Source organism: Phyllobates terribilis, unplaced genomic scaffold, assembly GCF_046119375.1.
Source record: "Phyllobates terribilis strain yellow unplaced genomic scaffold, ASM4611937v1 Scaffold_3__8_contigs__length_932513732, whole genome shotgun sequence".
Classification (NCBI taxonomy): Eukaryota; Metazoa; Chordata; class Amphibia; order Anura; family Dendrobatidae; genus Phyllobates; species Phyllobates terribilis.
In genome coordinates, this window is record NW_027362763.1 from 848,517,712 (window position 1) to 848,544,133 (window position 26,422).

The following is a 26,422-nucleotide window of genomic DNA, read 5'->3' on the forward strand; positions in this document are numbered from 1 at the left end:
GATGACGTTACTGAGACGCGGCCATTTTGTTGGAGACCCGGATGACTAGTGGAGTACTGCAATTACACCCGGCTTCCTGCTGCCCTGCAGTGTTGTCGCTTTCTAAACTGCTGTCGTGGAGGTGCAGTAGGAGGGAAGCTGTGCTGTACCGTCTGGAGTTTATCTGCTGCCCAGAAGTAGAGACATTGCACGGTGTGAGTACACAGAGCTGGTGCAATATAATATCACTCTGGAACTCTGATTATTATTTGTACTGGAATTCCTCTGTCATTTTTGAAGATCTCTGTTTGCTGTCAGTGAGTTGTTGCCTTCCCAGTGTAACAGTTATCGCAGCTGAGAGATTAGTAGTTATATCTAGAGTTTATACCGTCCATTGTGTGCGGAATACAGGTGAGCTGGCGGTTTGTTACAATGTGTCTGTCCATAAATGTTACCTCAGTCGATGTTCACACATTCAGGATTTTCCATGGGCCGATACTTTTATAAGAATGTGTGAGGAAGTTTTAGTGCGTTTCTGCATCAGAAACGTGTCTGTGTTTTTTACCTGCAGGTTTTCTCCACCAAATGCAGATCTGTAGAGAAAATCCACACAGAACTCCGTGCACTGGCAAGGGAAATTAACTAAAAGCACCGCAGGCCTGTTTACACTGCTTAATCCCTTCATGACCTTGGACGTGTAGGTACGTCATATGTCGTGTATCCCCCTTTGATGCGGGCTCTGGCGCTAAGCCTGCTTCTTTCCCCGCACATGACAGCTGATCTGATCTGATCAGCTTCCTTGTGCCTCTAATAGCCACAGGGGAATCCAAGATCCAACCGCGGCTGTTAAGTTAAATGCCACTGTCAATCTCTGACAGCTGCATGTAATACGCACCGGGCGGAAGCTCGTCACAAGTCCCACCCATTTGCGCCTCTGTCACGTGATCGCAGGGCGCAGATGGGTTGTCATGACAGCCAGGGGTCTACAGAAGACCCCGTGCCTGTCATTATAAATCTGCTCTGAATGCTTGAAGCTGGCATTCATAGGAGATAATGGTTTTTGATACCTAAGGCCCTGCTATGTGTAGCACAGGCAATCGGATGATTGCAACTTCAAGTCTCCTAAGGGGACTAATGAAGCCCGTAAAAAAAAAAAACTAAAAAGTTTAAAAAATAAATAAATAAAAACAAAAGTTCAAATCACCCTCCCTTTTGCCTCATTCAAAATAAAACAAATAATACATGTTGAGCATCGCTGGGTTCAGAAATGTCAGATCTATCAAAATATAAGGTAAACTAATAGATTAATTAATTGAAACGCCAAAATTACGTTTTTTGGTCGCCGCAACACTGTAATAAAATGCAATAACAGGCGATCAAAACATTGTATCTACCTCAAAATGGTTTCGATAAAAACATCAGCTCGGCTCACAAAAATGTAAGCCCTCACCTGGCCCCAGATCCTGAAAAATGGAAACGCTACGGGTCTTGGAAAATGGCGCCATTTTTTTTCTTGCAAAGTTTGGGATTTTTTTCACCACTTAAATAAAAAAGAACGTATACATGCTTGGCATCTGCAAACTCATAATGACCTGGAGAATATTAATGGCAGGTCAGTTTTACCTTTTTTTTTTACCATGTTCAGTAAATGCTAAGGTAATGAAATGGCTTGGATGACTATGCTATGTCATACTACAGTATCCAATAAAAATTATATACTTTTTTATTTGACATTGTATCCTGGGTGTCAGGGCCGGAATGGCCATCTGGCAATTCTGGCAAATGCCAGATAGGCCAGTGCCAGCTGTTAGCAGCTCCTTCACTCCAGGGACACACACATGTAAACCTTCCCCCTGGCACTCTATTTGTTCTATTTAGATTCCTGCTCTGCTCAGGGAGTAACTCCAGTGGTGACCTGACTTCCACTTCTTCCTATCCGCATTCAGTACATGAAGGTTGAAGGAGAGGATGATGCCGATGCAGCCAGTCAGCTTAATCATGTTTAGTGACTCAGCCAGCCCAGCATGAGCAGCTAACACATGGACAATAGAGCAGTATGGGGACAGTCCTACTCAGATGGGTTCTGCAGATTACATGCCCCCCACATTCAGGCCCTGATTAGAGCTTCTCTGAGTGTGAAATAGTTGTCCTCTGCAGGCTCCTGTCTCTTTGATCTGCTGCTCCCCTCTCACTCCTCTTATCACTGTTCTGTGTTTTTAGAAGCTGTCTGCAGGAGACAGTGGATTTTTGGTTGCCTCCCTGCAGCCAACTTAAGAGAACTGTGTTTTTAGCTAGGCAGTGAAAGGGTTAAATCTTGTGCCTTGTGTAAATGGCTTTTACAAACTGAAGATAGTGATAAGATGTTAAGAGGTCAGTGCTGTGCCACAGAGTCCTGCTCACAAAAGCCCCCAATGCACACTAAAGGGAACTTGACTGCTACCCTTGCCCCCTAAACTAGCGTCACCATTGACTGTTTGCAAATTTTGCACATGCGGACATTTTTCGACTTCTCTGGGAACATGCAATAAAGTCAAGTGTATGTACCACAACTTCATTGGCATAATGCCATGGAGGCAGCAGTGACGCCAGACTCCGCCAGCCGCAAAGTTTGCAAAGAGCTGGCGATAATGTCGCTTTTGAAAATCATGTCACCCACATCAACAGGGTTGTGCTTACACAACAAGAGGGAGGATTAGTCCAGGGAAATAAATACCCCCTGATTTAGTCATCCACTGATTTACATAGAGTGATAATATGTTTAAGAGTGGTGCATGTCTTTCTATTATACTTTTCCTCTGATTGTTCCACTCCTGGTTTTGGCTTACAAATATTGATGTAAAATACTGACCAAATACTGAATGTGGCCTAAATGTGATATATACCTCGAGCGATCCACAAAAGTTGAAGAACATATATCACATTCACTTCATAGCAAGTGGGCCTGTGGGCTTTCAAATGCCAGGGCTGAATTTCAGTCCCAGTCCAACCCTGGCCCCTTTATGTGAATGCAAGGAAGATTGTGAACTTGTGCTAATGGTGCAGTAACGCTTGTCTTCTCTGCTCCGTCCTGTTTTCCAGCACAAGGTTAGAAATGCTCCAACTCCATATCTGGCTTCATGGCTTGACCATCGATGCTGGATCGTGATTCCCAAGAAAATCCCATTAACCCAAGATTGTGAAAGAAACGCACAGAACACTTTTATTGGATGTTAAATTGACAGAATTTTATTATAAATCACATTATTATTATTTCATTCAGTATCTGAAATTTAGAAACAGCCAATTACTATGAAAAAGACACTGAAAATTGCAAACCTCCGACTCACAAAGAATCATCCTTCAGCACTCAGGAGAGGAAAACCCCCTGTGGAGGAAACCTCTAGGGAACCATGGCTGGAGGACTGCCCTTCCCTTGGGCTTAGAAGGTTAATGCCAACATGTAACAGCAAGTTGTATCAGAATTTGTACACTGTATCATATTTACAGTGAGACATAATATACATCTAATATAGATATGATATCAGTAACATCACATCACATTACACATTACATCAGCTGAAAACAGTAATGGAGAAGGTTAAAGCAAGTGCCCTGTGTGAGCGCTGTATAGAGAAGCCTAATGCGACCTCTCCAGGTCGAAGGCGGTTACTACCGGACGTGAGGGAGATCTGGCTGCAACATCTGTCACCCCATTGATCGCTAGGCGGTATGGCTGATCTGGCTGGCTAGGCGGTATCCCCTTCCTCCCTTATAGATTGTGGAGTGATGAAGCTCCAGGTCTCCAGACACATCAAGTATGGCACCTCAGACAGCTGAATGACCTGTGGTTCCAGAATCTTCTTTTAAATCTATGCTATATATGTATATGACATCAGTACAGTTGCCATAGTTACCACAGGTGTTTATTACTGATGCTTCATTGGCTAGAAAGTCCCTCTCAGTGTTCCAAAGAATTAACCATTGAATGACTGGCATTGTGCCTTTCTCCAGAAGCCTGTAAAATAAACTTAGTGAGCGCATCTACAGATTTGATGTGTACAAGCACAATAATTTCCTTAAGCCATGGGTGGGCAGTTTTCCCGAGGGGTCACATGAAGGACCGTGACTGTTGTGGAGGGCTGAACCAGTAGGCTGAAATTAATTCTGCTCAATATTAATATAAACATATTATTTATAATTATTTTATAATAAATTGTATTTCTTAATATTGAGCAGAATTAAGTGTGCGGACATCCCCTATATACCTTATGAGTGCCCACGCAGCCTCCCTATATACAGTGTCAGCCCCCACACAGCCTCCCTATATACAGCGTCAGCCCCCACACAGCCTCCCTGCATACAGCGTGAGCCCTACATAGCCATCAGTGTACATACAATCATCCCATACACATGAAAAAAAAAAACACCACATACCTTGCTTCCGTTCCCCTGGCGCACAGAGCGGTGACAGGGGGCGGCGGATAGCAGAGAGCATTGTGCTGCCCGTGCGCCTGACTGGAACAGCCAGAGGGCCAGATGTGGCCCACGGGCCGCACTTTGCCCAGGTCTGCCTTGAGCCAAATTAAATGCATAAATGCACAATATGAGTATAGCGCAGTCCCATAGAGAATGAATGATACTGAGGTCAATGTAGTTAGATAGAGAAGAAGAAAGCCACATTGGGGAGAGTGTTTCCCATGACACTGCAGAGGAATGGCATGCATGGGTGTCGTCCACAAAAAACAGATGAATAACAATCAGAGAAATGGTAGAATAGAAACAAGTCACCAATTCTGCATTTATCACCCACTCCTAAGAAAAAATACTGACCAAATACTGATAGTGGGGCCGTGGCCTAACATTTATACTCACCTGTGATCATGGCTTCACTCTCCCCTCCGTTGGACGTAATTGACATTCGAAGGAAATGAGAGAGCTGCAGCTCTCGCTTCCTCCAGGTGTCTGATTTATCTGCAGGAGGGAAAAGTGAAGCCAGTACTGACTGGCTGCAGGGATCTGGCAACATAATGTCACATGAACCCCGGGAGAGCCAGTGCTGACATCGTTGGAATGGTGCCGGCACCAAAGGTAAGTACAGTGCTGGCCAAAAGTATTGGCACCCCTGCAATTCTGTCAGATAATACTCAGTTTCTTCCTGAAAATGATTGCAATCACAAATTCTTTGGTATTATTCTCTTCATTTAATTTGTCTTCAATGAAAAAAAACACAAAAAGAATTGTCCTAAAGCCAAATTGGATATAATTCCACACCAAACCTAAAAAAGGGGGTGGACAAAAGTATTGGCACCGTTTGAAAAATCATGTGATGCTTCTCTAATTCGTGTAATTAACAGCACCTGTAACTTACCTGAGGCACCTAACAGGTGTTGGCAATAACTAAATCACACTTGCAGCCAGTTAACATGGATTAAAGTTCACTCAACCTCTGTCCTGTGTCCTTGTGTGTACCACATTGAGCATGGAGAAAAGAAAGAAGACCAAAGAACTGTCTGAGGACTTGAGAAACCAAATTGTGAGGAAGCATGAGTAATCTCAAGGCTACAAGTCCATCTCCAAAGACCTGAATGTTCCTGTGTCTTCCGTGCGCAGTGTCATCAAGAAGTTTAAAGCCCATGGCACTGTGGCTAACCTCCCTAGATGTGGACAGAAAAGAAAAATTGACGAGAGATTTCAACGCAAGATTGTGCAGATGGTGGATAAAGAACCTCGACTAACATCCAAACAAGTTCAAGCTGCCCTGCAGTCCGAGGGTACAACAGTGTCAACCCGTACTATCCGTCGGCGTCTGAATGAAAAGGGACTGTATGGTAGGATACCCAGGAAGACCCCACTTCTTACCCCGAGACATAAAAAAGCCAGGCTGGAGTTTGCCAAAACTTACCTGAGAAAGCCTAAAACGTTTTGGAAGAATGTTCTCTGGTTAGATGAGACAAAAGTAGAGCTTTTTGGGAAAAAGCGTCAACATAGAGTGTACAGGAAAAAAAAAAGAGGCATTCAAAGAAAAGAACACGGTCCCTACAGTCAAACATGGCGGAGGTTCCCTGATGTTTTGGGGTTGCTTTGCTGCCTCTGGCACTGGACTGCTTGACCGTGTGCCTGGCATTATGAAGTCTGAAGACTGCCAACAAATTTTGCAGCATAATGTAGGGCCCAGTGTGAGAAAGCTGGGTCTGCCTCAGAGGTCATGAGGCCAGCAGGACAATGACCCAAAACACACTTCCAAAAGCACTATAAAATGGTTTGAGAGAAAGCACTGGAGACTTCTAAGGTGGCCAGCAATGAGTCTAGACCTAAATCCCATAGAACACCTGTGGAGAGATCTCAAAATGGTAGTTTGGAGAAGGAACCCTTCAAATATCAGGGACCTGGAGCAGTTTGCCAAAGAAGAATGGTCTACAATTCCAGCAGAGCATTGTAAGAAACTCATTGATGGTTACCGGAAGTGGTTGTTCGCAGTTATTTTGGCTAAAGGTTGTGCAACCAAGTATTAGGCTGAGGGTGCCAATACTTTTGTCCGGCCCTTTTTTGGAGTTTTGTGTGAAATGATCAATGATTTGATTTTTGCTTCATTCTCTTTTGTGTTTTTTCCTTGCAAGCAAATTAAATTAAGATTATAAGACCAATTTGTGATTGCAATCATTTTCAGGAAGAAACTGAGTATTATCTGACAGAATTGCAGGGGTGCCAATACTTTTGGCCAGCACTGTATAAGGCTATGTGCCCACGATGCAGAAATGAAGCAGAAAATTTCTGCAGCATTTCTGCATCTCCCTGGCAGAAAAAACGCATGCAGATTGTACATGCGTTTTTCCTGCCAGGGACATGCGGATTTGAAGTGTTATTCACATGCGTTTCCGCATGCAGATTGACAAGCGCTTTCCAGGCGATTTTAGCATCACTTGGAAAGTGCTTGACAACTAGGTCACACTATATAAATCCATGCAAACAGCATGGATTTATATAGTGTGACCGAAAGAATGTTTAAAAATAAAAAAATAAACCCATACTTACCTTCCGATGGCCCAGGGTGTGCTGCTGCGCTCTTTCCTGTCTGCCAGCTGATCGCGGGACACTGCACTGAAAGACCTGCTGTCACATGACTGTGACGTCACCGCAGGTCCTTCAGTCCTGCCCGCAAGCTCAGAGGAGGAGACCAGGGGCCGTCGGAAGGTGAATATAATCTTTATTTATTATTTTATTCTTTTTTTTACAGGTACAATGGTATCCTGGTCTGGATGAGAGTCTCCTCTCCTTCAGACTTGGGTACCATCCGCACATTGAAACGCATATAATCTGTGAGTACAAATGTACTGACACGGATTATATGCGTCTCAATGCAAGTCAATGGCGGCGATTACGCCGCGCTTCCGCAAAATTAATGGACATGCTGCGGATTTTTGAGCGCAGCATAAACGCTGCGGAAAAATGCGCAGCATGGGCATTGACAGTGTGGCTTGTCATTGAGGACCATGGGGGGCGGATTACCATGCGTTTTTGAAGCGTTTACTCTGCGGAAATTCCGCAGCATAAACGCTTGAAAAACGCATCGTGGGCACACAGCCTAAGTGTTATTATTTTAGTATGTGGAAAACATAAGGATTGAGAAGGGTTGTACAAATAGTGGTCAGTCCCAGTTAAAGGGAGCCTGTCATGTCAAAATATGTTATTTACCTTCAGATATGGTGTTAATCTTCAGGATAATAGCATTCTAAAGCTGCCCGGCCACCACACTGACAGTCCAGCTACCAGGAGGAAATGAACGTTATTCCTCCTGGCGGTCTCAGGCTTTTAGTAATAGCGTTGCGGCAGCAGCTTCATTCATAGCTCAGTACAGAGTGAGCGGCTGCTGTAACCATGCTCTGGCACTGACAGCCGTCTCTGTACTGATGCACTGCTGAGCCAGCTGTCCGTCAGTACTGGAGCATGGTTACAGCAGCTGCTCACTATGTTCTGAGCGGTCAATGAAGCCGTGCTCCTATGGTTGAAAACCAGAGGTGGCCAGAAGGAGTAAGGTTAATTTCCACCTGGTAGCCGGTGTCATGCACAGTTTAGGAAAGACTAAGTGCAACACGGTTGGCACGGTGGCTCAGTGGTTAGCACTGCAGCCTTGCAGCACTGAGGTCCTGGGTTCAAATCCCACCAAGGACTACATCTGCAAGGAGTTTGTATGTTCTCCCCGTGTTTGCGTGGGTTTCCTCCAGGTTCTCCAGTTTCCTCCCACACTCCAAAGACATACTGATAGGGAATTTAGATTGTGAGCCCCAATGGGGACAGTGCCGATAATGTCTGGAAATTTTCTGAATTGTAAAGCGCTGCGGAATATGTTGGCGCTATATAAATAAAAAGATTATTATTATTACACGAAGGAATGAGGGGAAGGGAGCCCAGACACTAAGGACAGAAGGGTTGGAGACCTCCTAGGCTGATCTGATATCACCCTGTCTCCCCTATTGTCCCTATATTGGTTGCTCACCAATCGGGAGCAGGAACCTAAAACCCTGTCTCTCCCTAGAGCTAGGGTCTGGCTAGGGAACGGGGAAGATGAGCGCTAGTCAGTCCCTTCTAACACTAAAAACAGCAAGGGGAGACAGACACGGGGAAGTAGCTTAGCTTGAGTCGACTTCAGAGAGATTACAACATGGCCTCCTAGCACCAGAGATGAAGTAAGAACTGCACTTGCTCCAAGCCTTCACAAGGGGTCATGTGAATATCACTGGCGCCTCCCTATTGCAAAGTGAAGGTATTTATACACTCAGGCCAGGGTGTTTAATTAGCAAGAGGAAGGTAGCTGCTGGGTCCTAGAGTGAGACAGATCTAAGGTGGTGTCTGTAATACCAAACGAAGAGATCCAACCAACTGCAGGGCGACTGTCTGTCACATCTGGCACACTCATGACATCCGGACTGTCAGCTGCACAGCTTTACAACGCTATTAACCTGCAGATTAACCCCATATCTGCAGGTTAATAGAGTGAAAAACTTCAACTGCTGCTCAATGGTCAAAATCATTATGCAGCACTTCAAAAGGTGTAGCCTAGAAATAACGGACTACTGGGCGTCGCTATTCCCCTTCTCAAAGGGATGTGTTCTTACACAGTCTGATATTGGGAGGGATAATGGTCCAGTGTCAGACTGTTGATAGAAGAATAGTGACAATTTGTTCAATTAAGGCCACATTCACACATCTGTGTGTCTCGGTCTGAGTACAGACCATCATTCACGGTCTGGCCACAGGTCTTTTGACCGAAAATTGACAACCTCATAAGCATATACAGTATGAGGCTGTAAAGTTCAGGTTAGGAGACCTGCGGCCAGTTGGTGAATACCTGTCTGTACTCTTCCTGTGACACATACATGTGCCCTGCGGTCTTTCAAATCTGCAGCATGTCAGTTTATCTTGCGGCTCCGTATGTGGATTTTCCCCATAGACTTGCATCAATGAGGAAAGTCCATATGTGGAAAAAAAAATTGCGGCCGCTCATTTGCATAATGAGGGCGGAAGTGGTACAAATGTTCTGCAGCGTTGGGGCCGCAGCGGCTCCTCATCGTGGGAACTTTCCCTTAGAGGTGGGGTCCACATCCGAGGTACTGCTAAGGCAGCTTCATCGTGGATGATATGCCATGAATTCTCCAGCTGTAACATTGTGGTCTGTATTATTTTCCTTGGCAGTTGATGAGGAGCTGGGTAGAGATTGGCACAGGTTGACCACTCGCAACTTAAAAATTTGGATCAACACCAGTAACTGTAAGCCACATCCCAGAGTTATATCAGAGATAATTTGTCGGTGTGTGATAAAATAATTCTGAGACTCTAAGATGTTGAGAGCGCTTGACCATAGGTGCTCCTCATATGGCCGTTGTAGAAGATGGGAACAGTATTTGTCTACATGGTCCTGGGTGCGCAATATGAGTGTGGCGTAAGGGGTTTTGAGTAACTATAGAGGCATACAATGGGATACTTGCAGCGTTTCAACAAGGGCTGTGGAGTCAGTAAGCCAAACCTCCGACTCCTCAATTTCCATGACTCCGACTCCACGACGCCGACTCCCTCATACATGGCTCATGTTTAAGTGATAAATTTACTGTAGTACAGATTCATCTCAGTTAAAAGTCTAGACCCTTAGATCAGGAATAGGACAGACATTTATAGGACATTTCATAACTTTCCCGAATTCTGATGAAAAAATATTCCCCACAAACTACATTAAACTACTGTACCCAATTTATTATATATTTTAGGAGTTGGAGTCGGTCCATTTTATATCGACTCCAACTCCACCAAAATGGGCACCGACTCAGACTCCACAGCCCTAGTTTCAACTAATATAATCACAGAATCTAATGCCCAATTGATTGGATTATGGTATTTATATTCTGCTCTAAAGTCAGAAGAAGAATCCTGACTCCTTTATTTTTCAATGAGAACCTAATACAAATCATTTAGGTATTTATCGCGTATCTGGCCTATTAGAGCATTACATTCTGTGTGCTGTGATTATACATTGTTTTTTGGCTTTGAATTTTATATCTGGGTATCCAACTTGTTTGGTGATCTTATTGCTGAGATTAGGTCTGTGAGTTATACATTTGGAGTTGTCCTACCATCTCTCTCCGATGTAGGCTGCATGGTGTGATGTGAACAGCGCCTTGACTAAACCTCAATGTATTATTATTATTTAAGATTTTACAATATACTACCGTGCTGCAGAATCTTATATAATGCATAAAGTAGAGACTTGGATCTATAGGAATCAGCATAAATAGCCCTTATTAGTGTCAGAGAAACACAGATCCTGTGTAAGACCTACACAGAATAACGCTGTGCTTCTTAACATGGTGCCCAATATGTCTGGAGTATCTTCAATTGCACAATCCCACTGTGCCGGATAAGCCCTAGAGCTGGTATCACACAGAATATATACACATTGCAGGTCTCTATGCATTATATAGGATTTGGTAGCACTGTAGTATATTGTAAATTCTTTTGTATTTTCCTTGACGGGTCAGCACACAGAACCTGTCCCTCTTCCAGCATCTACACTTCATACTTAGTTGATTAAGGAATAGCGCCTTTTTTTACATTTATATTTTTATTATTATTATTATTATTATTATTTTATTTTAATTTTATTTTTTGCACATAAAAGGGGGTTACATACAAAATACAAATATAGATTACAGAGAACAAATTAACAATGACAGACAGGTAAAAAGGGGAGAGCACCCTGCCCATGCGGGCTGACAGTCTATCGGATAATGGGGAAGGAGACAGTAGGTTGTGGGGTTTGCAGCAAGTCTATGTTTTTACTACATAACAGGGGTGGGGAGCCTCATGCCCTTGATGACCTTTTATCTGTCCCCCGGGCAGATTCCCGGGGACCACAGTGCTTGTGGCGTCAGCTGTATTTTAAAAGCCACCAGCCCATTAATATCCTCTTGTTCTATGAGCACACACTGTTCACTACTGAGCGCCGAGGCACGTACAATGAAAGATTATGTCCTTACACCAGCGCCAGCGTCAGGATGTACTTTGTGGGCAGAGTTAGGGCGCAATTTGTGCGGCCCCCGAAGGATGGTAAAAATATCCAAATGGCCCTTGGCAGGAAAAAAATTCCCCACCCCTGATGTACAGCATCTGACTTTCCAGAATGCAAGTTACCAAACACAGAACACTAAGAAATGTTGGCAGATTTAATCTCTGAAGTTTGAAAAATATTGTATTCCGGACAATAGTATACGCTGTAAGTTGCCTTGCCTTGTCTTTGCTCTGCATATGGATGAAACTTGTGCAGGCTGCATTGTATCCTCATTATTTAGTATACACTGTCCATATTTATCTGATCCTGCAGACTCCGGGCGCAGACATGGTGCTGAACGGTATTAAAGCCGTGTTTTTTGACATGGATAACACATTGATTGACACATCTGGAGCCAGCAAAAAAGCAATAGAGGAGGTAAGTAACATGGAAATCTGTTTGTTACACCACAATGCAAGTGTTGTCGAGCCACATCATTGCAGGTGACTATTCAGAATAAGTCATTGTGTGTACACGAGTAATAAGTATCTCGAAGCACGGTGTCACCTGTATGATGGATGTTTTGCACTCCATCTTGAGGGAAAATAGGAGCTTACTCCATACTGTTATACATTGCACTCAATATTAGAAAAGTATGTCCAAGAAACTAAAGCAAAACCAAAATCAAGGACCAGCACACCTGTTAGTGTAAGTGCTATGTGTAGGTGCACATTCACACTATGGCCATTAACAGACAAAGCCTAGAATAAAAACAAATAGATACCTTGCAGTAAATGAATAATAGTAATAGTGTAAAAGCCATCCCACCACGACAAGGTGACCCCAATCAGGATGGTCCCTACCTCTAGTACCTCACTTCTCTATGTGCCAGCAGGCCTCAAGATAGACAGGGGAGGGGGTAGGGCAGGACTGGGACCATCCTGATTGGGTGCATCTTGTCGCGGTGCTATGATTTTTATCTATTTATTTACTGCAGGGTATCTATTTGTTTTTATTTTAGGCTTTGTCTGTTAATGGCCACAGTGTGAATGTGCACCTACACATTGCACTTATACTAATGGGTATGCTGGCCTTGATTTTGGTCTTGCTTTAGTTCTTGTACTTGGTACATGTGGAGCAGGGACCACTCCCCTTTGGGCTCCGCACCTTGTCTATTTAGCTTTCCACAGGCAGGTGTAAAAAAAAAAAAAAACAGTCAGGTCCAGCTCCTGCTCTGTCCCCATTTATTGAGGCCTGCTGGCACATGACGAGGGGAGATACTAGAGGTAGGGACCATCCTGATTGGGTACACTTTGTCGCGGTGGTATGGCTTTTACGCTCTTATGATCAAAATGGTGACAACGAAGTATCCTATGTTTTTTACATGTACCACTATTAATTAGGATTATTTTATGACCCTGCAGTTTACTGAAAATGTAGCAATTGCACTGTGTAATATTTGGTTTAGTGAATTAGATTCTCTTGTGTTTAATACCATTATCTTACATGACACCTTATTCAAAGGGTTAATTGATCCAAATGTGATACTCTGACTTGTCATAAGATCACATGGATAGAGCCTGAGTAGCAGGATAACATCTTTGGTACCACAAAATAAAAGACAATAACTACACGTAAATTATAGTATATATAAAAAAAAATAAAACATGGTCCTAAAAATAGTACAGTATAACTTATTACACAAATGAATCCTTCAATAAAGTGCAGTACAAAGAATAAAACCTTATCATAGTCTATCCATAAAACCCAGTGGTTAAGTACACGAGATATGGTTTGTGCAAATACCTGCAGTTATACTGTACTGGTACATATACACATAGATATTATCCATATATAGGCCACATAAGTAAAGTGAATGCAGTATAAGAATGAATGGAAGGTGTTGGAGGGTGAGTGCCTAATCTACTATATAATCGGCTTATCCCGTCTGTCTGTCCGTCCAGGAAATCCCGCGTTGCTGATTGGTCCGGCCACGGCCAATCAGCGACGCGGGATTTCAGAACAAGTCGGGAGATAGCAGGCTGACTCCGCCCATGTGGTCATGTGACTCACCAACTGCCCATGACGTACTGAACACGTTCTGTCAGTCACAGTGTGACACACTTCTGTCACGTTTACTAAACATGGTCAGTCAGAGTGTGACGCACTTCTGTCACGTTCAGTGAACACGGTCAGTCACAGTGTGATGGACTTCTGTCACGTTTCATTCACCATGGTACGCGGAACAGGAGACCCCTGGCTGCAGCCGCAAATAGTCGTGATGTAAGCGGAGGCAAGAGCCGGCTGCAGCCGGGGGAATTACGTGCTGGCTGTGCGTGGTCAGCGATGTTGTCACAAGCAGTATTGACAACATGACGTAATTACAAAATTCATTAGGGACCCCGGGGGGATACATTGGGGGGTTAATTTAAAGTAGTGCACAACCCATTTAAACACTGCTTCGCTGATTAGTCGCGCCCAGTCGGCTGCATACATATTCTAGAATACCCGATGCGTTAGAATCGGGCCACCATCTAGTAGATTAATAATTGATCGCATAAATAAAGTGCAATGCAAAAAAGAGGCTCCTCAATCATGGTCACCAGGTAAAGTTATACAATCCCCCCAGGAAGAAGCTAGACGCGAAACGCGCATTGGAGCCTTATTGCTATTTACTCATGGTTGTATGTCTTGATCTTCCCTCTATTTGTGCCTACTTTGGTTCATCACTCTAATGCTATGTAAATAAGTTTGACTACTGTGGTCCCATATACTTTGCTATTCTGCTGCTGCACTGCACTTTATTCATGGGCTCTACTTGTGGTGGAGTGTTTGCTATGGCATCCATTACGGTATAACTTTACCTGGTGACCATGATTGGGGAGCCTCTTTTTTGCACTACACTATATTTATGTGATCAATTATTAATCTATTAGGCATTCTCACCCTACAACACTTTCCATTCATTCTTATACTGCATTCACTTTACCTACAGTGGTGGCCAAAAGTATTGGCACCCCTGCAATTCTGTCAGATAATACTCAGTTTCTTCCTGAAAATGATTGCAATCACAAATTCTTTGGTATAATTTGTCTTCAATGAAAAAACACAAAAAGAATTGTCCTAAAGCCAAATTGGATACAATTCCACAGCAAACCTAAAAAAGGGGGTGGACAAAAGTATTGGCACTGTTTGAAAAATCATGTGATGCTTCTCTAATTGGTGTAATTAACAGCACCTGTAACTTACCTGTGGCACCTAACAGGTGTTGGCAATAACTAAATCACACTTGCAGCCAGTTAACATGGATTAAAGTTGACTCAGCCTCTGTCCTGTGTCCTTGTGTGAACCACATTGAGCATGGAGAAAAGAAAGAAGACCAAAGAACTGTCTGAGGACTTGAGAAACCAAATTGTGAGGAAGCATGAGCAGTCTCAAGGCTACAAGTCCATCTCCAAAGACCTGAATGTTCCTGTGTCTTCCGTGCGCAGTGTCATCAAGAAGTTTAAAGCCCATGGCACTGTGGCTAACCTCCCTAGATGTGGACGGAAAAGAAAAATTGACGAGAGATTTCAACGCAAGATTGTGGGGATGGTGGATAAAGAACGTCGACTAACATCCAAACAAGTTCAAGCTGCCCTGCAGTCCGAGGGTACAACAGTGTCAAACCGTACTATCCATCGGCGTCTGAATGAAAAGGGACTGTATGGTAGGATACCCAGGAAGACCCCACTTCTTACCCCGAGACATAAAAAGCCAGGCTGGAGTTTGCCAAAACTTACCTGAGAAAGCCTAAAACGTTTTGGAAGAATGTTCTCTGCGGTTGTCTTTATTGCCTGTGAGCGGCGCTATTGTTGGCCGCTCACAGGCATCACGTGACCCCCAGCTGCAGCCGGCTCTGGCATCCGCTGATGTCACGTTAAGTGAGGCGTGACCCAGAGACTCTCTCCCCGGGGTGAATGCTGGGCTGTGGGCGGGGTTTCCCCGCGCTTCACAGCTCAGCATCCACAGTGCGCTTTCCTAATGAGCACAGGAGAGTGAAAGCGCGCAGTGGATGCTGAGTGTGACGCACGGGGAAACCCTGCCCACAGCCCAGCATCCACTCCAGGGTGCGCGTCAGTGGGTCACGCCTCACTTGACGTGACATCAGCGGATGCCAGAGCCGGCTGCTGCCGGAGGTCACGTGATACCTGTGAGTGGCTACCAATAGCGCCGCTCACAGGCAATAAAGAACAAGCAAGGTATTTACAAAAACACTTAGGCTGTGTGCCCACTATGCGTTTTCCAAGCGTTTATGCTGCGGAATTTCCGCAGCGGAAACACTTGGTAATCCGTCCCCCATGGTCCCCAATGACAAGTCGCAATGTCAATGCTGCGCTCAAAAATCCGCAGCATGTCCATTAATTTTGCGGACACGCCGCTTAATCACCGCCATTGACTTGCATTGGAACGCTTGGTTTCCGCATCACTGCATCTGTACATGCGGAATCCAAACGTTTCAATGTCGGATGGTACCCGGGTGTGGAGGACAGGGGACTCTCCTCCTGACCCAGGTACCATAGAACCTGTAAAAAAAAGAATAAAATAAAAAATAAATTTTATACTTACCTTCCGACTCCTTCTCTGTGCTTGCCGGCAGATCGCGGTAGACTGTAGGACCTGCGCTGACGTCACAGTCATGTGACGGCAGGTCCTAGTGCAGTGTACCGCGATCTGCCGGCAGCCGGAACGCAGCGAAGCAAGACACCAGGGGCCATCGAAAGGTAAGTATATATTTATTTTTTTATTTTTAACCATTCTTTACGGTCAAACTATATAAATCCATGCCTGTTGTCAAGCACTTTCCAAGTGATGCTAAATGCTTGGAAAGCGCTTGACACCCGCATGCAGAAATGCAAGTGAAGAACGCTTCACATCCGCATGTCCCTGGCAGGAAAAACGCATGTACAATCTGCATGCATTTTTTTCTGCCAGGGAGATGCAGAAACGCTCAGGAAAAAATCCTTACAGTGGGGAAAAAAAGTATTTAGTCAGCCACCAATTGTGCAAGTTCTCCCACTTAAAAAGATGAGAGAGGCCTGTAATTGACATCATAGGTAGACCTCAGCTATGAGAGACAAAATGAGAAAACAAATCCTGAAAATCACACTGTCTGATTTGGAAAGAAATTTTTTTCAATTTTGGTGGAAAATAAGTATTTGGTCAATTACAAGCAAGATTTCTGGCTCTCACAGACCTGTAACTTCTTCTTTAACAGGCTCCTCTGTCCTCTACTCATTACCTGTAGTACTGGAACCTGTTTGAAATTGTTATCAGTATAAAAGACACCTGTCCGCACCCTCAAACAGTCACACTCCAATCTCCACTATTGTGAAGACCAAAGAGCTGTCGAAGGACACCAGAAACAAAATTATAGCCCTGCACCAGGCTGGGAAGACTGAATCTGCAATAGGCAAGCAGCTTGGTGTGAAGAAAGCAACTGTGGGAGCAATAATTAGAAAATGGAAGACATACAAGACCACTGATAATCTCCCTCGATCTGGGGCTCCACAAGGGATCTCACCCCGTGGGGTCAAAATGATCTCAAGAACGGTGAGCAAAAATGCCAGAACCTAGTGAATGACCTGCAGAGAGTTTCGACCAACATTACACAGGCTACCATCAGTAACACACTACGCCGCCAGGGACTCAGATCCTGCAATGCCAGATGTGTCCCCTTGCTTAAGCCATTACATGTCCGGGCCCGTCTGAAGTTTTTTAGAGCGCATTTGGATGATCCAGGAGAGTATTGGGAGAATGTCATATGGTCAGATGAAACCAAAGTAGAACTGTTTGGTAGAAACACAACTCATTGTGTTTGGAGAAGAAAGAATGCTGAGTTGCATCCAAAGAACACCATACCTACTGTGAAGCATGGGGGTGGCAACATCATGCTTTGGGGCTGTTTCTCTGCCAATGGACCAAGACGACTAATCTGTGTACATGAAAGAATGAATGGGGCCATGTATCGTGAGATTTTGAGTGCAGACCTCTGTTAGAACCCTCCTGTTTGTTTTTTCCATCTTGTGTTTTGCGGTCACGTGACCATCTGCCTTTATATTCCAGCTGCACCCTTTTGGCTGTGCTGGACTTCAGTGTTTGACTGTTTCTCTAGCCAGGAGCTTCTGTGCCTTTCTCTGTCAGTTCGCTTGGTCCTTCTGGGCCCTCTAGTACCTTTTTGTCAGTTTGTCTTTTTTGTGTTCTGCAACTACTTCTCTGTTTAGGAGGTGTCCCATTTTTTGTCCCAGTCCTTAGTTCTTTTAGGGACCCCTCCCCTTTATGCTATAGGTCTTCGTTCAGACTAGCCGAGGACTAAGACGGGTCTGTTTGCTAGGAACTGGCAGCCCGCTGTTTATTTCTTTGATATAATCATGCCTTACTAATTTCACATTTATTTATTTGTATATTTTAAGATTGTTCACTTTTAAACACCACTTCATCCACATTCACCATTTACATGCACGCATCCAACATTCACACTATATACGTACACTCACTTATACACTTACAATACAGACTAAAGATACATAAGACTATTGTGTATCACATTACCCATGACCTCTGTCTACACTATATATGCACCATCTGCTGGTGCGCATGCGACCTTTGTCAGCGCTCCGGACTTCGGGGAATCTGGCCAAAAATGGCAAATGGGGTTCAATGCCGATAAATGTAAGGTCATGCACATGGGAAAGAAAAACAGCAGTCACCCATACATATTAAATGGGAAACCGTTGGGGAAATCTGACATGGAGAAGGACCTGGGCGTCTTGGTTAATAGCAAATTAAATTGGAGTGCCCAGTGTCAGGCAGCAGCTGCGAAGGCAAATAGAGTCATGGCATGCATCAGAAGAGGAATAGGGGCATATGATGAGAACATTGTTCTTCCTCTGTATAAAGCGCTGGTAAGGCCGCACTTAGAATATTGTGCACAGTTCTGGGCTCCGGTGCTCAGGAAAGACATATTGGAGCTAGAGAGGGTACAAAGGAGGGCGACTAAGGTAATAAAGGGAATGGAGGGACTAGAATACCCAGAGAGGTTGTCAAAATTAGGCCTATTTACGTTGGAAAAGAGAAGGCTTAGGGGAGACCTCATAAACATGTATAAATACATCAGCGGGCAGTACAGAGATCTCTCCCATGACCTGTTTATACCAAGGATGGTGACAAAGACGAGGGGGCACACTATGCGTCTGGAGGAAAGGAGGTTCCTGCACCAGCATAGAAGGGGATTCTTTACGGTCAGAGCCGTGAGACTCTGGAACTCTCTGGGAGAGGAAGTGGTGATGTCCAACTCACTTAATGAGTTCAAGAGAGGCCTGGACGCCTTTCTTGAGAACAATAAAATTACATCTTATGCTTAGTTAATTAATCCAGGGATTTAATCTGACTGCCAGATTGGTGTCGGGAAGTGAATTTTTCCTCAATGATGTAAATTGGCCTATACTGCATGGTTTTTTTTGCCTTCCCCTGGATCAACGCTGCGGAATAGCTGCAGTGCACAAGAAATAGGCTGAACTGGATGGACGCTTGTCTTTTTTCGGCCTTATAAACTATGTAACTATGTAACACAGTGGGAGCGCACGCGCAGCAAACCTCATGTAACCATGGGGATGCTTACAGCGTGCGTTCCACGGGCCGGAAACCGGAAGTCACGTTACCAGGAAGCGCGACGGGGTCAGCACGCGCCAATTACAGCCGACGGTGTCTCGGTCCCATGATGTTTCTCCACCACTCTGATTGGGTGATACCACACATAAGAAGACAATCACTTCCCTTGCATTTCCATGCCACCTGAGGAAGTCAACAGACGAAACGTGCTTAGGGGATGAGGGACCTCGCATAATTCTGGTGCCTGCACAATAGTGGTTCTGCGGTATGTTACCATCTCTTTTACTTTGATCACTGTATCTATACTGTTATGGTTTAACATACAATTCATTGGCTAAATTACAGCACTATTGTGTAGTAGTAGTATACTATTAATAGGTACACTTACACTCTTACACTCATATGCAATCTTTTGGTCCCTCAAAGGACGGAGGTGCTTTTTAACTATTATGTGTTTGTATATTTTATCCTAATAAAGTTTTGTGCTTGCTGAATTAATTCGGTCTTCTGTGCATATATAAGATTTGGACCGAATTATATGATATCTATGGTTATGTTCTGTCAGCAACTCCATTTATATTTGTAGGACAAATATGCTTTTTTGATTATAATTCTACAGTGGATGTAGAAAGTTTAAAGGAGTTGTCCACTACTTTTTTAATTGCCCCAATATAGTTAGCATGTGGCCATACTTTTTTTTGTAAATACCTTTAGTTGTATATACAGTGGGTGCGGAAAGTATTTAGACCCCTTTAAATTTTTCACTCTTTGTTTCATTGCGGCCATTTGGTAAATTCTAAAAAGTTCATTGTTTTTCTCATTAAAGTACACTCTGCATGCCATCTTGACTGAAAAAACCCAGAAATTTAGACATTTTTGCAAATTTATTAAAAAAGAAAAACTGAAATATCACATGGTCATAAGTATTCAGACCTTTTGCTCAGACACTCATATTTAAGTCACATGCTGTCCATTTCCTTGTGGTCCTCCTTGAGATGGTTCTACTCCTTCATTGGAGTCCAGCTGTGTTTAATTAAACTGATAGGGCTTGATTTGGAAAGGCACACACCTGTCTATATAAGACCTCACAGCGCATGTCAGACCAAATGAGAATCATGAGCTCAAAGGAACTGCCCAAGGAGCTCAGAGACAAAAGAATTTCTGCAGTACTCAAGGTTCCTAAGAGCACAGTGGCCTCCATAATCCTTAAATGGAAAAAGTTGAGCTCCAGAGATGCAGTAGGGAGATAGGAGAAAGTTCACAAAGTTAACTATCACTGCTGCCCTCTGCCAGTCGGGCCTTTATGGCAGAGTGGCCTGACGGAAGCCTCTCCTCAGTGCAAGCCATATGAAAGCCCGCATACAGTTTGCTCAAAAACACATGAAGGACTCCCAGGCTATGAGAAATAAAATTCTCTGGTCTGATGAGACGATAATTCTAAGCGGTATGTGTGGAGAAAACCAGGCACTGCTCATCACCTGCCCAATACAATCCCAACAGTGAAACATGGTGGTGGCAGCATCATGCTATGGGGGTATTTTTCAGCTGCAGGGACAGGACGACTGGTTGCAATTGAAGGAAACATGAATGCAGGCACGTACAGAGATATCCTGGATAAAAACCTCTTCCAGAGTGCTCTGGACCACAGACTTGGCCAAAGGTTCACCTTCCAACAAGACATTGACCCTAAGCACACAGCCAAATAACAAAGAAGTGGCTTCAACACAACTCTGACCATTCTTGACTGGCCCAGCCAGAGCCCTGACCTAAACCCAATTGAGCATCTCTGGAGAGACCTGAAAATGGCTGTCCACCAACGTTCACCATCCAACCTGACGGAACTGGAGAGGATCTGCAAAGAAGAATGGCAGAGGATTCCCAAATCCAGGTGTGATAAACTTGTTGCATCATTCCCAAGAAGACTCATGGCTGTACTAGCTTAAAAGGGTGCTTCTACTCAATACTGAGCAAAGGGTTTGAATACTTATGACCATGTGATATTTCAGTTTTTCTTTTTTAATAAATTTGCAAAAATGTCTACATTTCTGTTTTTTTTCAATCAAGATGGGGTGCAAAGTGTACTTTAATGAGAAAAAAATGAACTTTTTAGAATTTACCAAATGGCTGCAATGAAACAAAGAGTGAAAAATTTAAAGGGGTCTGAATACTTTCCGTACGCACTTTATTGCCTGTGAGCGGCGCTATCACTGGCCGCTCACAGGCAATCACTGGTCGCTCACAGGCATCACGTGACCGCCGGCTCTGACATCCGCTGATGTCACGTCAAGTTCCGGGTGCAGCCGGGCATAACTCAGTGCTGCGTTCCACGGTGAGTGATGGACTGTTGGCAGGGTTACCCTGCGTGTCACACCCAGCATCCACCGCGCGCTTTCCATCTCCCCATTCATTGGGAAAGTGCGTGGTGGATGCTGAGTGTGACGCGTGGGGTAACCCCGCCCACAGCCCAGCATCCACTGCGGGGACCGCGTCACTGATGTCACACCTCACTTGACGTGACCTCAGCGGAAGAAAAAGCCGGGGGTCACATGATGCCTGTGAGCAGCCAGTTTTAGCGCCGTTCACAGGCAATACATACAACTAAAGGTATTTACAAAAAAACTTATGGCCACATGCTAAATACATTGGAGCAATTCAAAAAAGTACTGGACAACTTCTTTAAACACTACTATTAAAATCACAGGTTTTTGTCATGTAAAAAAGCCTCATACCAACAAGAATCACTTCAACTTTTTCCACATTTAGTGTCACCCATCTGTACAATTCAATTGAAAAATAAACTGAACTCTTTAGAGTGGAAAAAGAAAAATATAAAACATAAATATGTGGTTGCATAAATATGCACACCCTTAAACTAATACATTTGAATTTATGACAGCATTCAGTCTTTTTGGCTAGGAATCTATCAGCATGGCATATATAGAAGTGGAAGTCTTGCCCACTCTTCTTTGCAGTAGTCTCCACATCAGTCAGATTGTCAGGGCATCTCTGGTATACAGCACCCTTTTCAGGTTATTCACGGATTTTCAATTGGAATCAGGTTTGGGCTCTGGCTGGGTCATTCCAACATTTGATCCTCCTTGACTAAAGCTCCAGTTCCAGCTGCCGAAAAACAGCCCCAAAACATAATGCAGACTCCACCATGCTTTTGTGTGGGTATGGTGTTCTTTTTGTGACGCACAGTGTTAGCTATGCACCAAACATAATATTAAAAGGTATGATCAAAAAGTTTAACATTGGTCTCATCAGATCATAACACGTTTTCCCACATGATTTTGGCTTACTTGATGTAGGTTTTGGTAAAAGGTAGATTGGTTTGGCCAGTGATATTGTTGTCACATGCTCTGTAGTAACACTACTTTCTAGAAATTCCTGCATAATGTTGCTGTAGGCCTCTTGGCAGCCTCACTGACCAATTTTCTCTGCCTTTTCATCAGTTTTGAGGGATGTCCAGTTCTAGGTAATGTCACTATTGTGCCAAATTAAAGTCACTTCTTGATGACCGTCTTCACAGTGTTCCTTGGGATAGCTAATGGTTTGGAAATTTTATTGTACCCTTCTCCTGACTGATAACTTTCCACAATGAGATCCTGAGATCCCTTTGCTGTGTTGTAAGCTGTTTATGGACCATCGCTTTTGCTGTAAAATGCAACTAAGAAAATGTCAGTAAAATCCTACTTGAACAGATAAACTTTTATATGGTGTTAATCAGTATTACTTTACATGATAGCAGTTGTGTACTGACTACTATTTGACGTTTAAATGTAATTGGCTAATTCTGAACACAACTGCATTCCCATATATTAGCAGCTGTTCACACTTATGCAACATTTTAGTTCCCACATCAAAATGATTTGTTTGTTTCTCAATGGATTTGTACAGATTATAGGTGGAAAAAGTTCTGAAATTATTATCTTTTGACCTAAAAGAAGCCTGCCATTTTAACAGGAGTGTGTAGACTTTTTATATCCACTGGTAGGGATCAAGCGCCTTTTTTTTAATCCTTCTTACTGTATACATTATCTTTTGTCTTCGTCACTTCCCTTCAGTTTACTATGTAATGTATTTGCTATATTTTCACAGGTACTAAAATTACTGGTAGACAAGAGCCAGTTCAGCGAAGGAGAAGCCCAAATTATATGTAACCATTTCCAAACAAAACTTTTCCATGAAAATTTTGATTCCTACAAAATGACTATGGATGACCTTAGGGTTTCACATTTTGAAACCTCCATGGAGGAGATAAGATCTGGAGATTATAAAGATTTAGCCAAAGAATGTTATAATATTTGGAAAACATGTCGCCTCCAACTCCTGACCATGTCAGAAAGTACCAAAAATATGCTGAGTGAGCTTCGAAAATCTACCATCTTGGTACTGCTCACCAATGGACAAAGGCAAGTTCAGAGAGAGAAAATCGAGGCTTGTGGCATCAGTCCATACTTTGATGCTGTGGTGGTGGGAGGAGAACATGCGGAAGAGAAGCCGGCACCATCGATATTTCTTCATTGCTGTGACCTTGTGCTGGTGAAACCGGAGGACTGTGTGATGGTCGGTGACAATCTGGATACTGATATTCTCGGAGGACTGAATGCTGGACTCAAGGCAACTATTTGGTTAAATAGAAATCCACATGAAAACAGCAACCCCAAGCCCACACCTCACTACATCATTGATTGTGTGACCCACCTCCCTGACGTACTAAGGAATTTACAGTAGCTGAAGACCTTCATTGGGCGCAAAAAGACTACTTACATCCTTACGTCATAATAAAGGGAGAAAAGGTGTGAAAGAGTAACAGATCATCACTATACTGCAATAAAAGTCTATTGCGCACTCAGCCATCTATAGACTATTGACTCCAGACTAATCTGCCACATTTTCAATAATTATATACCTGGTACGCTGGGTTTACACTACACAATAGCAGCAATTAAACCACCACCAATCAGCTACATGTTTGCCCATAGGCGTTAATTTAACAACCCTTTTAGACACACCGACCACACTTCCAATGTTCACAGAACGATCGGTAAAAGATCCTTCTGTGCACATAAACTGTTATTGTCCTTGGCAGCACATCTCCTGTTTATACATTAAGATCTGATACTGAGAGTGATGATTTTTTTTAAAACTTGATTTTCACTGTACCCATCGAGTGCGCGTTTTGATCTTCTTTTAAGTGATTGGCAGCCTGTTTACAATGGCCAATCATCAGGAGACAAGCGTTCCTAGTTACGCTCATTCACTATAATCAGCCACTGTAAATGCATTTTTAAGAAGGAATTTATATTTTTAACGGTACAATGTCTATTAAAAGGGTGCTTTTAGTAATTAGGCCAGGGAGGTTAAAATAAAATGAAACTACCCTCTCAGACTGGTGACATTCTTCCATACCCAGCTCTGCATCCCCCTACCTGGTCTGCCAGGGTCTACAACCGGCAGGGGCGTCACGTGAGCGCTGCAGCCATTAAGTGTCCACTGAGCAGATGTAGAGTGCATATGTTTTCCAAGCGGAAGAATACTGCAGCATATCAGCGGTTACTGATCAGACAGTGCTATGGCCACAAATTTGTATTAATTGATACATTGAATAAATGCTCATGTATAGTGTATTATGGCCCCACGCAAATTAAGTTGTATGAGGATGTAATATAGTCAGTGTTGGCAAAACTGTACCCATCTATGCCTCTTAAGTTCATGTACATGGGGGAAAAAAAGCCAAGCTTGAGAAAGGCTCAAACACAGAACCGAATTTCTGTTGAATTTTATTGCATGGTCCATTTGATGCCACATAAGAGAAGCATTGCTTCTAGTGGCCAATATCTCTATAATCAGTTGCTGCTGTGTATACTGACAATACACACCCCGTGCCACCCACCAGTGTTCTGCATGCATTATGTCTTAAACCTTGGTTGTTTCATCATTAGGGTCTGTTCACAGCATGATCTCGGCATTATTTTTCCTATTATAAGACGCACTTTTCCCCAAAAAATTTTTGGAGAAAATGGGGGTGCGTCTTAGAATCTGAATTTAGCTTACCGGCTGCGGTGAAGTGGAGTCCCAGGGTCGCTGAAACAGGAAGCGGGGGCTCAGCACTGCCCAACACCCCCTCCTACCAACCTGGGGCCCGCAGCATCGCCCCACTCCTACCTCCGCCAAATACCACCTCCTACCATCCTGGGGTTCACAGCATCATGCCACTCCTACCTCCACCGAGCACCACCTCCTACCAGCCTGGGGCCCGTAGCATCACCCCACTCCTACATCCGCTGAACACAACTTCCTACCAGCCTGGGGCTCGTATCATCTCGTGCCGCTGCCACCAGCTTCCTGCAGCAGCGACCCCGGGATACCGCTCCACCGCCGCCGCTCCCAAAGTAAGCTACCATAAAAGAGGATTATAAGACACACCACCATTTTATTAAAGTTTTTTTTCCTATTTTCCTCCCCCAAATTTGGGGTGTGTCTTATAATCCACAAAATACGGTAAATACGTTTAAAAAAAACATACAAAAAAAGATATTGAAATATACCGCTTGATGGAGCCACAGACTCCAGTGGTCAAAAGTAGTTCAGCTAACAAACTTTACAACAGTTTTTTTTTTTTTTTTTTAAAGATGGTAGGCTGCACTTCTCTATTAAAGAAAAATAGTATGAAAACGATATATGGCATTTACATAAATACTTGACATTTACATGTATATTTTTTGTTGATTTAAAGTTTTCTGGCATTTATATTGAATGAATATTGAGATTATTTTTAATTATTTATATGAAAACAGACTGATTGTGACATCCACCAACACTAGTGAATATAGTAGAGGTTGAGTTGATTATTGGGTCATTTAACCAATGTAAAGACTTGTTACGATGAAAAGTTATGCAGTAATATAACTTATTAAAATGAAATACAGAAATAAAAATATTTGAAAATTACAACCAAGACGTGTACCATATTTATGAAAGATTTGCATCTTTTTAGACAAATATTTAAGCTGCAATGGCGAGAAACTAAAGCTGTGAAGCTTCGATGCACCTGATCTAAGGCTTCTATATAAGAGGCAGCGCTCCAATTCTTCTTCATACACCCATTACCCTGGATTTGAAAATTTGGCGTTCTGCTTCTCTCTTCACTTTTGCATCATCTTCAGCCTTGTTCTGCTAAACTGAGAGATTGTGCCAAAATTGCTGTTGACCAGTGCAACTTTTTCTGCATAATATCTGGCTGCATACACTTATACCACCTTATGGTTATCA

The 26,422-nt window shown here is 43.4% G+C and overlaps 1 protein-coding gene across 1 annotated transcript; it reads left to right on the plus strand.

Annotated features, from left to right (window-relative positions):
• The first annotated feature begins 3 nt into the window (after positions 1–3).
• On the plus strand, positions 4–26,060 carry NANP (N-acetylneuraminic acid phosphatase). The gene is made up of 3 exons (XM_073672528.1): positions 4–194; positions 11,828–11,932; positions 23,246–26,060. The coding sequence occupies exons 1-3, from the start codon at positions 42–44 to the stop codon at positions 23,879–23,881; spliced, it is 894 nt and encodes a 297-aa protein (XP_073528629.1). The 5' UTR covers positions 4–41; the 3' UTR covers positions 23,882–26,060.
• Positions 26,061–26,422: the final 362 nt, after the last annotated feature.

Coding starts and splice junctions, on each gene's coding strand:
- NANP (XM_073672528.1), top strand. CDS start 42: ATGACTAGTGGAGTACTGCAATTACACCCGGCTTCCTGCTGCCCTGCA. Junction 195..11,827: donor AAGTAGAGACATTGCACGGT/GTGAGTACACAG, acceptor CTGATCCTGCAG/ACTCCGGGCGCAGACATGGT. Junction 11,933..23,245: donor GCAAAAAAGCAATAGAGGAG/GTAAGTAACATG, acceptor ATATTTTCACAG/GTACTAAAATTACTGGTAGA.